Genomic DNA, 13,382 nt, shown 5'->3' with positions numbered 1-13,382 from the left:
TTCGAATGTAGAAAACTTATTATTGGAACTATAACTCTATCTAACACAACGCCAGACAACTGTGTTTTAATCCATAAAAAAGTATATTCCATCAGTTCCATATTCTTCATTAACGGTGTTTACAAACTGAAAGTTATTCCCTATAGATACCAATATGATCTTTATACCACACCTTCAAAGTCATCAGATATGGGGATTTTCTTCTGCCAAAGTCTCGCCGAAAGCTCCGCTGAAATAGTCTGTGTATCTAAAGTTAAGAACAAATGTGTTTGTATTCCACATAAAAATGGATATGCAATTTTTCCTCTTGTGCATACATTTAAATCATTATGACGATCCTGTCACATTTTTTGCACTCCTCCATTTTCCCCTCTTTTTGTATTCTGTACAATGTGTACATACTCAAAACTTTATGGCATTCCATTTGTCCAAGAAAAAATGTACTGTGCTGTGGAGTTCAGAGCTAAGGAAGGAAGGAGCGCGCCGTGCAGTATTGTTCCACTTTTGTGGTTGAACAGCAACAACACGCTGGTATATTGGCCACCTACTGTGAGCAAAAAAAAATTCGAGGAGATGGTCAGAAAACAGGCACCTTGTGACCTTACATGGAAAACGTATCAAATTAAAAAGGTCCTTTTCAAATCATGTGAGTATTTTTTTCTTCATGAACGCGATGCATAATTTGGTTTTTTTAATACATGCTGTAGCTATACTAGTTCCCTAATGAATCATCCTAAAACGATGATTATCACACTGGACTCTCGGTGGGGTTTCTCATAGAGTGCAAACTTGATTCATACGAATTATTAAAAAGAATTCTCAATGAGCCTTTCTGTATTGATAATTTTTATCTCAACAGCATCTTATGAGGAAGCTGAACTGCGGCTGGAGAGGTTCCAAAGCTCTTCTGAAGAATCAGAGTTTTCCAATATAGAACCAATCATACCAAATCTTTTAGAAGATATGTATCACAAGGATTCAGATGATGAATCTGTTCTTATGAATGCACGACAAAATGATGACTTAGCTTGTAAGTTTAGTTGAAGTTACATAATCGAATAATTGAACGATTTTAATCGTATGATATAGTTTCAGACTCATTCACAAAATCAGTGCTAGATGCATGCACATCTAGCAGCATTCCCAAAAATTCGGAAAAAATAGAAAAATCAATTGAGGAAATTGCTAAAGAGGTGGCGAAAATTTCAACCGTACAGGAGCAGCTATTATTAATGCTGAATAACATAGCCAGCACTCTCAGAAATGAGCCTTACACTATCGAGCAATCTCCCAATTGTCCAAATTTCCCCATTGGCCTGGAAGAAGAGTTTTTTGCTCTAGAAGATTTTATTAAAAATCCCGAGCACGAAAAATTCATGGTAAGTCTTCTTTGAAATATTTATGAACCTCATCAGAAGTATATGAAGAAGATTACTTAGATAATCTTTTCAGGAATAAACGAAATTTGATTATCGAGTCATTATATCTAGTTTGGAATTTAACTGAAGCTGAAAACTTAACTAGTATGAAGGGTGAGTCTTTGACTCGTTCAAACAGAAACAATTTTTTCTTTTTTCCTTCAACATTTTTTTCCGAATCGGCTCGGTTAAAAGATACAGGCTGTTGAAAAACCATAAAAAATGTTGTTTTTTATTCTACATATCTCACGAACAGTTTTATCGGATGAAATGAATTTCGGAATATAGTTTTTCATTTCTTTGATATCTCCCACGTCTACCAGTTTTCTCATTATGACCATTACGTCCCATAAAATTAACAAAAATTCAAGGAACCCAACTCTTGAACCTAAGATGGACGCTATCTAATGAATATTTGTTTTGTAAAATAAAAGTATTCCTCCTATTCTCTCGTATAAAGCGCCGTTTTCGATGATTTGATGTTCACTAATAAAATATATCTGTGATATTCGGAAAATTGGGTACAGATGTGTGAATGATAGATTTAGCTTGTTATTCTGAAAGGAATAATATTTCTCCAAGGGTGAAGGCCGAATCGAAAAAAAAATGTTTCTTTTAACCTCAAAAATCTACTATTATAAAATATTTGTACGAGTCGAAGACTCACCCTGTGTAATGAATAACTGGCCAGCTTTAGGTCCTGTCATAAAGTAAGTCAAGGGTGTGTTCTGTGGGTCCTGTGTTCCAAAGCCAGAGTCTAAATTAATTTATATAGCATATATATAGCGTATTTGAAGATCTGCATTAGTGCGCATAAATTCGAATTTAATGCCGCCCACAGACTTCGTTCTTTTCCATCCGTTCGAATCGCCGCGATTCGAACCGTCGTTCCAAAAACGCCAAAAACCGATGTGTGTGGTGAAAAACCGTCGTTCCGAATCGTCGGTTTTTGGCGCTTTTGGAAAGGCGGTTCGAATCGCGGCGATTCGAACGGATGGAAAAGAACGAAGTCTGTGGGCGGCATTAGGGAGCTACGAAAAAAAATTTACACTTACTATGTGTTTATATATGTGAAAATATATGCAATAATCAATTATGTATGTGACTCTAATATCATGTCATACTGAATATACATTGTCTAGGTACACATGCACATTTCGCAAAAATTACTTCGTTTTTTGATTGATTACTTTAGGTATGACAATGCCAATGTTCTGGAATACTAAATATTATATATAATATATATATAATAATATAAATATAATGATATTCATAAATACATTCAGATACAGCATCCACTTATTTTATTTCTCAGGTGACAAGGTTGAAGTCCATTGGTGGAAATTCTGCTGAGGACCATACAAGAAGAATATTGAGGTTTTTGATGAGAAATGAGCTGGCTTGTCTCTTCAATTGGCGAGGAACCGATAAAAAACCTTTTAGGGATACAAAAATTATGCAAATAATTTATGGTAGGTCATCAAAGCTAATGAGCTATATCTTATTGAAATTATATTGAATTATTTTTACAGTTGCTGTGAAAAAAGAATTTTCATCCGCAACCGACAGTCAAATAGAAGTTGCAACAAAGGATTGGCTGAAATTCGCGAAAAAAAGATTAAATGACGCAAAAAAAAGACTCGCTTGAAAAGAAAGATGAGATAAATCATCAGAATTGTTCCTTATTTTTTGTGAATATTTTATTTTTGTTCATCTTCTTGTAGATCACCTATATTTCATTAAAAAAAAAACAATCAAAAACCTGTCTCTTTATCCCAGCCTGTTCAGGAATACCAAATTATGTATCCCTAATTGAAGTATCAAAATACCACTCAACACACTAAGTTGAGAAAAGATGAAAATTCTAAAACAATAATTTTATCCTCATCATTAAAAGTAGCTTGAAATATTTTCCAGGTTTCATGCATCAGCTATTCAAATGATTCCAGAATTTCAAAATATATTACAAGTTATTATTTCAAATTTAAAATGTACAGTTTCATATTGCATTCAAGCTTGTCTAAGCTGTTTTCAAGAGATAAAATGAGTTTATTTAATAATCCTCGGTGAAGAAACATTAGTATTTATATTAGAGTATATCTGCTTACCTTAAATGTCCTTCAAATATTCCTAAAATTCAAAAAGTATAAATGGATGAATATATATGCATCCCAAAAGATTTTTCTATCTATTTATACTTTTTGAATTTTAGAAATATTTGAAGGACGTTTAAGGTAAGCAGATATACTCTAATATAAAAACTAATGTTTCTCACCGCACTTCAAGATACGTTGTTATGAAGTTGAGAACGGGTAGTAATATCGTCTCAAATATTTGTATAGTCATCGTATATTCAACCGACTATATCAACATCACCTAAGCTCTGAAATTCTACGTATAATTTTAGTGATATCGAGAATCAACATCAACGTTTAGATTTCGTATTTTAGCAATGTTACTTCAATTGAATGGCAACGTTATATTCCCGTAGAATTTCCATTCCAATAACATTGTTCGTGACGTTACTGTACCACTAGAACGAAACGTATTTCCTAACGACATTTTGCCGGTTTTTCAACGTAGCGTTACTTGAAGAATTCAACGTTACCTAAACTCTGAAATTCTACGTATAATTTTGGTGACATTAGAGAATCAACATCAACGTTTAGATTTCGTATTTTAGCAACGTTACTTCAATTGAAGGGCAACGTTATATTCCCGTAGAATTTCCATTCCAAAAAGATTGTCCGCTACGTTACTGTAACACTAGAACGAAACGTGTTTCCTAACGACATTTTGCCGGTTTCTCAACGTAGCGTTACTTTGGAGAACTCAACGTTACTTCCACGTATCTGTGTTTATTGGGTACTATCATCCAGTCGTCACCCTTGAAATAGCACAGTCGTAAAATTTACTAAGATTTTAGTGTCTTCCCTAAAATTGAGCGAATACTTTTTCCTTATGAACACAATTTCTCTTATGAGTCTTTTTGAATAGTTCTGTTCTCTATCTAAAATTTTTACGTTGTTGAAATTGAACTTATGTCTTTCCTTTTTTATATGTTGGGTCATTGCTATCTTGTTCCCACTGTTATTATGTACTTGTGATGCATTACTTGCATGCTGCCTTATTGTCTCACTTATATTGTTTAGTCTGAAATTCAAGGAAGAATCAACAGTCTTATTTCATTCTAAGAAATTTAGGATTGAAATGATGTTGTAAAACATCATCATTAAAAGTTACTCTCAATTTTCTATATGTTTGCTGATTATTTAAATGGAAACAGGAAACTTCTGTTTCATTTGGATTAGGACATGACCGCCATTCAAAGAAATAATTTTTCAGGATTTCCAAATCTTGGGTTAAAGTATTTTCTATTACTTCGAAATCAGAATGCCGAAAAGCATTTTCCCAACTGACTTTTTTAAACTTCCATCCTTTCTTTTCAAAACGAGCTGTATGAAGCGAGGTGGATTGTGGCAGATTGGCTCAGATAGAGATTTTGCTGAGCTGTTGCCATTTGGATGCGTGCTACCGTAAACCTTTTCAATTTCACCAGAAAAATATCTCCTCCAAAGAGATTTGTCACTAACACTCATCAGTAGGTAGGTAGGTGAGTCGATGTTTGAAGCTTGTTATCGATAAATTACAAGTTATTGGTTGGATTTATTCCCAATTCTAGTCATGAGTGAGGTGAAGTTTACGGACTAGTCGAACGAGAGTTATAGAGCGATCCGCCCAAGCATCCCCTACATCTGTAGTTATCATCTACATAAATCCCTGATAACCTCGGTAGGACGCGTTGCAGGAAGCGGCGTATGCCCGATACGTAGATACAATAAATTTGCTGTTTCTCAATTTCCAAGGTAGGAGTAGTGAATCAAACTGCCGGCGGAGGTTGGAGATTTATGGCCGCCGCATAGGGCCAAATAAACGGTTCGAATAATCGATTTCGGGAGGTTTGCTACTAGCTGGATGCGACCTGAATATTTGTCCGATTTCGCTTCGTTTGTTCGGCTCATGGGGGAAGGAGTTGATGAGGATTCTTCCAGGCCATCGAATGGGGATTTTTCGGATATGAACTTGAAGTCTGGTGCAGTGAATTGCGTCTCCGTCGTCAGAATAACATTCGAATAAATTTTCAATTCTACTCTCCTGAACATTTACGAGTAGCTACCAACTCTACTATTCCGGAAAAATATCCCCAATTTCACGATATTTTCTCTGATTGTCCTATCCTATGCTAGTACGCTAGTTAAGTAAAACTTAATTCATTTATATGAAACATTCATTCAAAAATTTTTTGAATGTTTCAATTCCGGCATTCACGTGTTCCCCAACTATCCATATGTATTTAATTAATCATATTCAAGTCATCAACCGCCTTTTCGATTAATGTTACCTAAAGATGAATCCAGAATATGGGATACATACAGTCTCTAATTTGGAATATATTGAGTAGGTATATAAAAACACTTTTTGTTTTGTTTTGAATATGCTCAGATAGGCGTTCTCCTTGATGTAAGAAAATGTTATGAAGCGGGTCCCATATTTGAGATATGAGTTCATCGACAATTTGTTGATTGACAATCATATGCTTACCAAATATACCAAATTATTCGAGAATTGAGGAATTTGATATCTGATTGAACTCAATGGAAAAATTCAAGCAGCTCAAAACTGGAATGACAAGAGGTAAAATATGTTCATCATTTTTTGCCAAACATAAAAGTTGAATTACAATAAGTAAGTTTAGTAGCATCATTTCGAGAAAACAGTATCAGGGATATTTAAGGTAGCTTGCGACATGGAGTGAGGTAAATGAGGATACTTTCTTCTGTATAAATAAATTATTTCATTTCTTGTTCTTGTTTTATCTCTTTAGGAAATCATCATCAAAATTTCGATCCTGTGGGTTTTATTAAACAACAGCATTTTGTCCAATTGGTCAACAAATGTTATTTCTTACAAAACGATAAACTAATAAATATCCTCGCCAATTTTCGCTGGATATGATGCTAGTATCACTATTTAATTTATTCTCCTTTTTTGTTTGAATCAGATCTCTTCATTTTCGATTCAGTTGATGTTTATTATACTACTTTTTAACGATAAAGAATACCTAATTTAATATTTGGTTCGCATGTGTGAATATTCATAAAAAAATTAGGATTCGCATTCAAAAAAATGACGTCTTATCTCAAATTTGGTACACGCAATATAACATTTTCTTACAGAGAATTGAAATATCAATTAATTTGTCAGAGTATATTTACAACAAAAACCGTCTTTTATTTATCGAATTTATTCTAAGTTACTATCACAGCTCATTGTATTTCATAATAAACCTAAATAAGACTAGTTAACTAGGCATATATGCCTACTTTGAATATGATCAATGATCAATGCCTCAATGAATATTGTTATGTTTTGTTGAATTTATATATTTATCACACCCTTAGAAATTTGTTTGAAAAATAATAGTAGGACCCTTGATGACAATAGTTGTAATTTAATGTCAATGTGAAGTGACTATAAAAAAGACAAGTTTGAGATACACCGGAATTTTATTTACTGTGAGACGACTTAACATTGGTCCTTCGAGACGTTTGAATTAGTTCTTGGATAGATATAGATCCAAAGACAGTTATGGACAGAAATTCGGAAGAAAATAATACAACAAGACGTAATGCAGGTATCAACAGTAGACTTGCCGATTGTTACCTATGGCCACCAGAATTTGGTTCGTCAAAAAGGAAGTCCGTCAGTGGAATGTCAAAGATTTCAGAAGAAAGTCATTCAAAACTGAATCAAATGGAAGGAAAAGATGCAGTTCTAGAAGTAGATGAAGAGGACAACACAACCAAAAGTCACTCGATTCATCGAAAAGTTCTTCCATCTGCGGACGACAAACAAGAGACTGCATCTGTTCGTTCAGTATGTTCTAGACAATCGAACTCAAGTAGTGTTGAATTACAAAGACGAAAGCATGCTGTTGAAGTTGCAAAAATCAAACAAGCCATAGAAATGAAGAAACTAGAAGATAAATTACAATTGTTAGAGCTAGAGCAGAAAGTGTTTGAGACCCAGGTTTCAGATGACATGGAAAGATCTTCGGGTAGATCATTGCATAGTTCAAGAAGTCAAAGACAAAATGTTCCAGACAATACTCCCAGACGGAAAATGGATGTTGTAGAGGAAGCTCCAAGACCGACAATACCAGATAAGAGACCCGTGCGTTCTCCAGAACCATCCGACATCGAACGATTATGCCATACCATAAGTGAAGCTGTGAAATCAGTAGGTAGTGCTCCAAGACGAGATCGATTTATTGCACGCCAAGTTGTAGAGAAAGACATTCTTCACTTTGACGGTAACCCTGAAGAGTGGCCAGTATTCATCACACAATTCAGAAAAATTGCCTCATTGTGTGAATATTCTTCTGAGGAAATGATGATAAAATTGCAAAAATGTTTAAAAGGTGAGGCCAAACTAGCCGTATCGGGCATGATGATTTCACCTGATATCGTTGATTCAGTGCTGAAGATATTAGAAATGAGGTTCGGACGTCCTGATCTGATAATCGATGGACTTATATCAAAGGTTAAAGCTGTGACACCCATCAGAGAACATAATATACAGAGTTTGATCAAATTTTCAAATCATATATCTTGTTTAGTCGCAACAATCAAATCCTTGGGTTATAACGAACATCTTCAGAATCCTACATTGGTTCGAGACATCGTACAAAAGCTTCCAGATATGATTAAACTTCGCTGGGGGGAGGAAGTTATGAAAAAACATGGTACTGTTGACCTCGGTGATCTCTCAGATTGGATTTCAGACATAGCAGCAGCAGCATGTTACGTGAGTAGACCGAGTTCTTCAACAATGAATAAAACGGAGCCTAGATCGAAGCCATTCGTATATTCTTCGACAAAACGATATGAGACTACTTTGACGACAGCTGATAGCAAGAAAACTGACAAATTGTGTACGTATTGTCGAGAAAAAGGACATTATATCCAGGATTGTTCAAAAATAAATCAAGACGATGTTGAGACCAGATGGGAGACTGTGACCAGAAGAAAATTATGTTTCTCATGCCTGAAAAACAATCACCAGACAATGAAATGCAGATCCAAACGTCAATGCGGTATCAATAACTGCAAACGATCTCATCATAAGCTCCTTCATAAAGATCAATCACAACAAAATTTCGAATATACACAGTCTACCCAGACGGAAGATCTTAGAAAGGAAAACGTTCTTGCTGTGGGACAAGGTGCGGCAAATATTCTTTTGCGGATGATCAAGGTGAGATTGTATGGAAAAAATGATTTTCTGGAAACCATTGCACTCTGTGATGAAGCTTCGACTGTGACTCTCATAGACAAATCCATTGTTGACCACCTGGAAATAGAAGGGAATGTGGAATCTCTTTGTATACAATGGACGAATAATATGACATCGTGCTACGAAGATTCTCATCGCCTAGACCTTGATATATCGGGAATCCATGAAAATGCCAAGAGATTCACTATGAAAAATGTGAGATCTGTGGAAAATCTATCTTTACCTGTTCAAGTCATTAAGGAAACAGACTGGAAGAAATATCCTCACTTACAGGGCATTCCTTTCAATGAAATTCAAGGACGTCCGATGATTCTTTTAGGCCAAGATAACATCCGACTCACAGTGGCCAGAAGAGTTATTCAGGGTCCAGAAAATTCTCCACTTGCAACAAAAACCAATCTCGGTTGGATTTTACACGGTGATGTGGACAATCATCATGGCAATAAGAGAATTTTTCATTCCTTTCATATTTGTCATTGTGAAACTGTTGCTGACGACGAGCTCCACAAGATGGTGAAACACTCTTTTAGTACTGAAGCCTTTGGAGTTCAAGTAGCTATAAAATCCAACAAAAAAGACAGCAGGGCGCTTGATATAATGCAAAAAACTGCAAAACGAATCGGTGACCGATTTGAAATAGGACTGCTCTGGAGGGAGAACGATATTCATTTGCCTGAAAGTAAAAATGTAGCCGTTCGAAGACTTATGTATGTGGAAAAACAAATGCACAAAGATGAAAATTTCAAGAGAAGATACTGTGAGAAAATTGAAAGTTACTTAAGGAAAGGATATGCCAGGAAGCTGTCAGCTGAAGAAGCATCTGAAGAAGGTCCTCGTTGCTGGTACTTACCTCATTTTGGAGTAATAAATCCGAATAAACCAGCCAAGCTACGACTTGTTTTCGATGCTGCTTCAAAGTCGTGTGGAACTTCCCTAAATGAAAATTTACTTGCTGGACCAGACCTCTTACAACCATTGGTGGAAGTATCGATAAAGTTTAGACAACGAAAGATCGCCTTCTGCAGTGATGTTCGTGAGATGTTCCATCAAGTCAAGATCATTACTTCGGATCAATGCTCCCAAAGATTTCTCTGGAGAGAAGGAAATACCGAAAAACCACACGATGTTTACGAAATGCAGGTCATGTCATTTGGTGCTACCTGTTCTCCGACTTGCGCACAATTCGTTAAGAATTTGAATGCCCGACAACTAACACAAAGACAAGATATTTTGGACGCTATTGAGATGAAACACTATGTCGATGATTATTTAGACTGCACCGACACTGTAGACGAAGCCTTAGAAAAGATTTTTGAAGTGAAACGTATTCAAAATTTGGGTGGATTTGAATTAGTTGACTGGACATCAAACTCTAAAGATGTTATGGATGCTCTTTCTACACAAGAAGATTTTATATGCAAAGATCTTGATTTGGACTCTGATAGGTCGATACAACGAATTTTAGGACTTTCCTGGGATTCAAAACTAGATAGCTTCTGTTTTAAACTGAAATCCAACATTTTTGAGGTCGAAACCAGAAATGGCACAACGAAAAGACAAATTCTGAAAATAGTGATGTCCATTTTCGACCCATTAGGACTTATTGCTAATTTGACAGTACGAGGAAGAATCCTCATTCAAAATATATGGAAATCCGGAATTGGTTGGGATGATTCAGTCGAACATGAACAATATAAGACATGGAAATTATGGCTTTTGGATCTTCAAAAAATTACAAATATTTCTATACCTAGGTGCTATTCAACGAGTATTTCTAATGCTGAAAGAGTAGAGTTACATATATTCTGTGATGCGAGCAAAAGGGCGTACGCTTCTGTAGCTTACCTACGAATGATCGCCCAGACATCAATCGATGTATCTTTAATTTTTGCTAGAGCTAGGGTGGCACCGAACAAACCGATTTCAATTCCGAAACTCGAACTTCAAGCCGCTTTAATGGGATCAAGACTCAAGAAAATGCTGATCAAAACGTTAGAAATCAAAATTGACAAAACGTACCTATGGACTGATTCAACAACAGTACTTCACTGGATCAAAAACGATGGGAGTAAACAGGGACAATTTGAATCTCATCGCGTAGGTGAAATTCAAGAGTCAACAGACAGTTCTGATTGGCATTGGGTTCCATCCAAGTCAAATGCTGCCGACAATGCCACAAGAACCTATTTTGATGATGGAAATAATTTGGATTTCACTCGTTGGCATAATGGACCAGAATTTCTACAACTCCACGATGAAATGACATGGCCGATCAAGAAAACCGACTGTGGGGGAATTTTGAAAAATTCTGAAGATGAAGAAGATATTCAACCGATAGAATTTTTGGCCACTATTCTAGAAAATGATTCCTGTTTACCGGATATAAACCGTTTTTCCAAATGGATGAGGTTGATTAGAACCACGGCCTGGGTGCTGGTAGTCGTTAAATTGTTGATTTCAAAACTTCGTTCCAAAAATAGTCAAATTATAGCAGAAATTACCACTTCAGACCTTGAAGAAGCTGAAATCAGATTAATCAAGCAATGTCAACTGGAAAGTTTTCCAGAAGAAATCTCTTTCTTAAAGAAAAGCATGTGCTTGAAGAATCAGAGTAGACTAAAACAACTTTCACCGGTCATGGATAAAAATGGAGTTTTGGTAGTGAGTGGACGGACTGACTTGGCCACACAAATGGAAATGACAACCAGAAGACCCATAATATTGCCATCTAAACATAGGTTGACTAAATTACTACTGCATCATTACCATGAACAATGTGCTCATCAAGGTATCGAAACTGTATTGAATACTGCTAGACAAAAATTTTGGATTATTGATGGTAGATCAGCCGTGAAGACCACATTTGCAGAATGTAAAAAATGCCGAATTTTAAAAGCTAAACCTGCAATTCCACAAATGGGCCAACTTCCGACATTCAGATTGACTCCACCAGCTCATGCATTCACATACACAGGAATTGATTATTTCGGACCCCTGTATGTAACAGTTGGACGTCGACGCGAGAAAAGATGGGGAGTTATTTTCACCTGTTTATCGATAAGAGCTGTACATCTTGAAGTAGCACACTCGTTATCAACGGAGTCAACGCTAATGGCAGTGAGACGAATGATAGCAAGAAGAGGACAACTTCTGCAAACGTTTATAGATGATCCTAGAAAATCCCGGAAACTCGGATTAATTGAAAAGATTTTTCCCATCCCCGATGGAAAAATTAGAGTCGTTCAAGTGAAAACAGCGAATGGTTCTTATAAACGACCTGTTGCCAAGTTATGTAGATTGGATATCGAAGATAGTGGACAAAGATGATACTTCTGCCACGGCGGGGAGAAATGTTATGTTTTGTTGAATTTATATATTTATCACACCCTTAGAAATTTGTTTGAAAAATAATAGTAGGTCCCTTGATGACAATAGTTGTAATTTAATGTCAATGTGAAGTGACTATAAAAAAGACAAGTTTGAGATACACCGGAATTTTATTTACTGTGAGACGACTTAACAAATATGAATACTTTGAATATCTATTGAAATGCAATTATGAAAGTAGTATAATTGAACTATTTTCTGAAACTTTCAAAGGTTCTCATTCCCAATCTCCAGCAAAAAATTCAATATAAAAATTTAAATAACCGATTTGCCCGTGCGTAAATTCTAGCACTAATTTGTCAGGAGCAAATCAAGTAGAAAAAATTGTTGCTTTACAATGAAAAAAAAAGGACTTTGAAATTATAATTTTGTATAGTAATATTTCGGAGTCTATATCAGACTCCTTCATGAGACGAAAATCATTTTTCGAAAATCTTCTGAATTGTAGCTTTTACTTGTCAATACATAGAAACAGAGACTGCATAGAAACGTTGTTTCATTCAATTTCTTTGACAGTTCTTTCTTCAGTAAATTAATCCAAATATGATATATTCCTATTGAACAATTGGCCAAATTATTATTTTGATCCAACAAAATACACGTGGACTTTTGTTTATGATGATCCGCTTTTGTCATTAAAATTTTAGTGTTATTCCAATCCATTATGTTGTCTCCTGTATTAGAACAAACATGATCTGCGATCTGTGATCTATTTATTTCTCTATTTTTAATACAGCTAAAATGGGTATACGACAAATGGAAAACAATATTGAGTACAATGAAATGAAAGAATATTGTATTGAAGAACAATAAAGAAAATTAGTCCAAGAATCCCAATATTCTTTCATTTCATCTAACTAAATGGACGATAACCTAAGAACAATTGAGTACAATGTATTAATTAATGAGCAATTCTTATTATTCATAATTATTTTTTAATACTTCCTTTGACTTCATGTGGTATTCTATTAATTGTTGACATTTTATTGTGTAGTGAATAATAGGTAAGCGTATCTCAAAAACGGTTAAATGTGAAAGGTAATGTTTCGAATCAAATTTTTAGAGAATCCTATTACCTAAAATTTTTATAATGAATACAAATTCCATTTAAACTATAAGGAGCGAGATATTCACACAAAAAAAGATTTCCGTCAACCTGAACAGAACATTACATTTTTCGTACCAATTTTCGAGCGAAAAGTTGACTATGTTTGAAGGCAA

General features: G+C 35.2%; 2 protein-coding genes across 2 annotated transcripts; both read left to right on the top strand.

The window, feature by feature from the left end:
• Nucleotides 1-528: 528 nt before the first annotated feature.
• On the top strand, nucleotides 529-3,077 carry LOC123319372. The gene is made up of 5 exons (XM_044906290.1): nucleotides 529-646; nucleotides 860-1,030; nucleotides 1,090-1,379; nucleotides 2,734-2,890; nucleotides 2,951-3,077. The coding sequence occupies exons 1-5, from the start codon at nucleotides 574-576 to the stop codon at nucleotides 3,064-3,066; spliced, it is 807 nt and encodes a 268-aa protein (XP_044762225.1). The 5' UTR covers nucleotides 529-573; the 3' UTR covers nucleotides 3,067-3,077.
• Nucleotides 3,078-7,067: 3,990 nt separating this feature from the next.
• On the top strand, nucleotides 7,068-12,101 carry LOC123318343. The gene has a single exon (XM_044904953.1). It carries the CDS (start codon nucleotides 7,068-7,070, stop codon nucleotides 12,099-12,101), a length of 5,034 nt encoding a protein of 1,677 aa, XP_044760888.1.
• Nucleotides 12,102-13,382: the final 1,281 nt, after the last annotated feature.

This window comes from Coccinella septempunctata, chromosome 8, assembly GCF_907165205.1.
Source record: "Coccinella septempunctata chromosome 8, icCocSept1.1, whole genome shotgun sequence".
Taxonomy (NCBI): domain Eukaryota; kingdom Metazoa; phylum Arthropoda; class Insecta; order Coleoptera; family Coccinellidae; genus Coccinella; species Coccinella septempunctata.
This window is presented reverse-complemented; position numbering and strand designations above follow the sequence as displayed.

Excerpts from the sequence above, each read along its gene's own strand:
- LOC123319372 (XM_044906290.1), top strand. The coding sequence starts at position 574 with ATGGTCAGAAAACAGGCACCTTGTGACCTTACATGGAAAACGTATCAA. Across the intron at positions 647-859 it reads AAAGGTCCTTTTCAAATCAT|CATCTTATGAGGAAGCTGAA; the intron begins GTGAGTATTTTT and ends TTATCTCAACAG. Across the intron at positions 1,031-1,089 it reads ACAAAATGATGACTTAGCTT|TTTCAGACTCATTCACAAAA; the intron begins GTAAGTTTAGTT and ends CGTATGATATAG.
- LOC123318343 (XM_044904953.1), top strand. The coding sequence starts at position 7,068 with ATGGACAGAAATTCGGAAGAAAATAATACAACAAGACGTAATGCAGGT.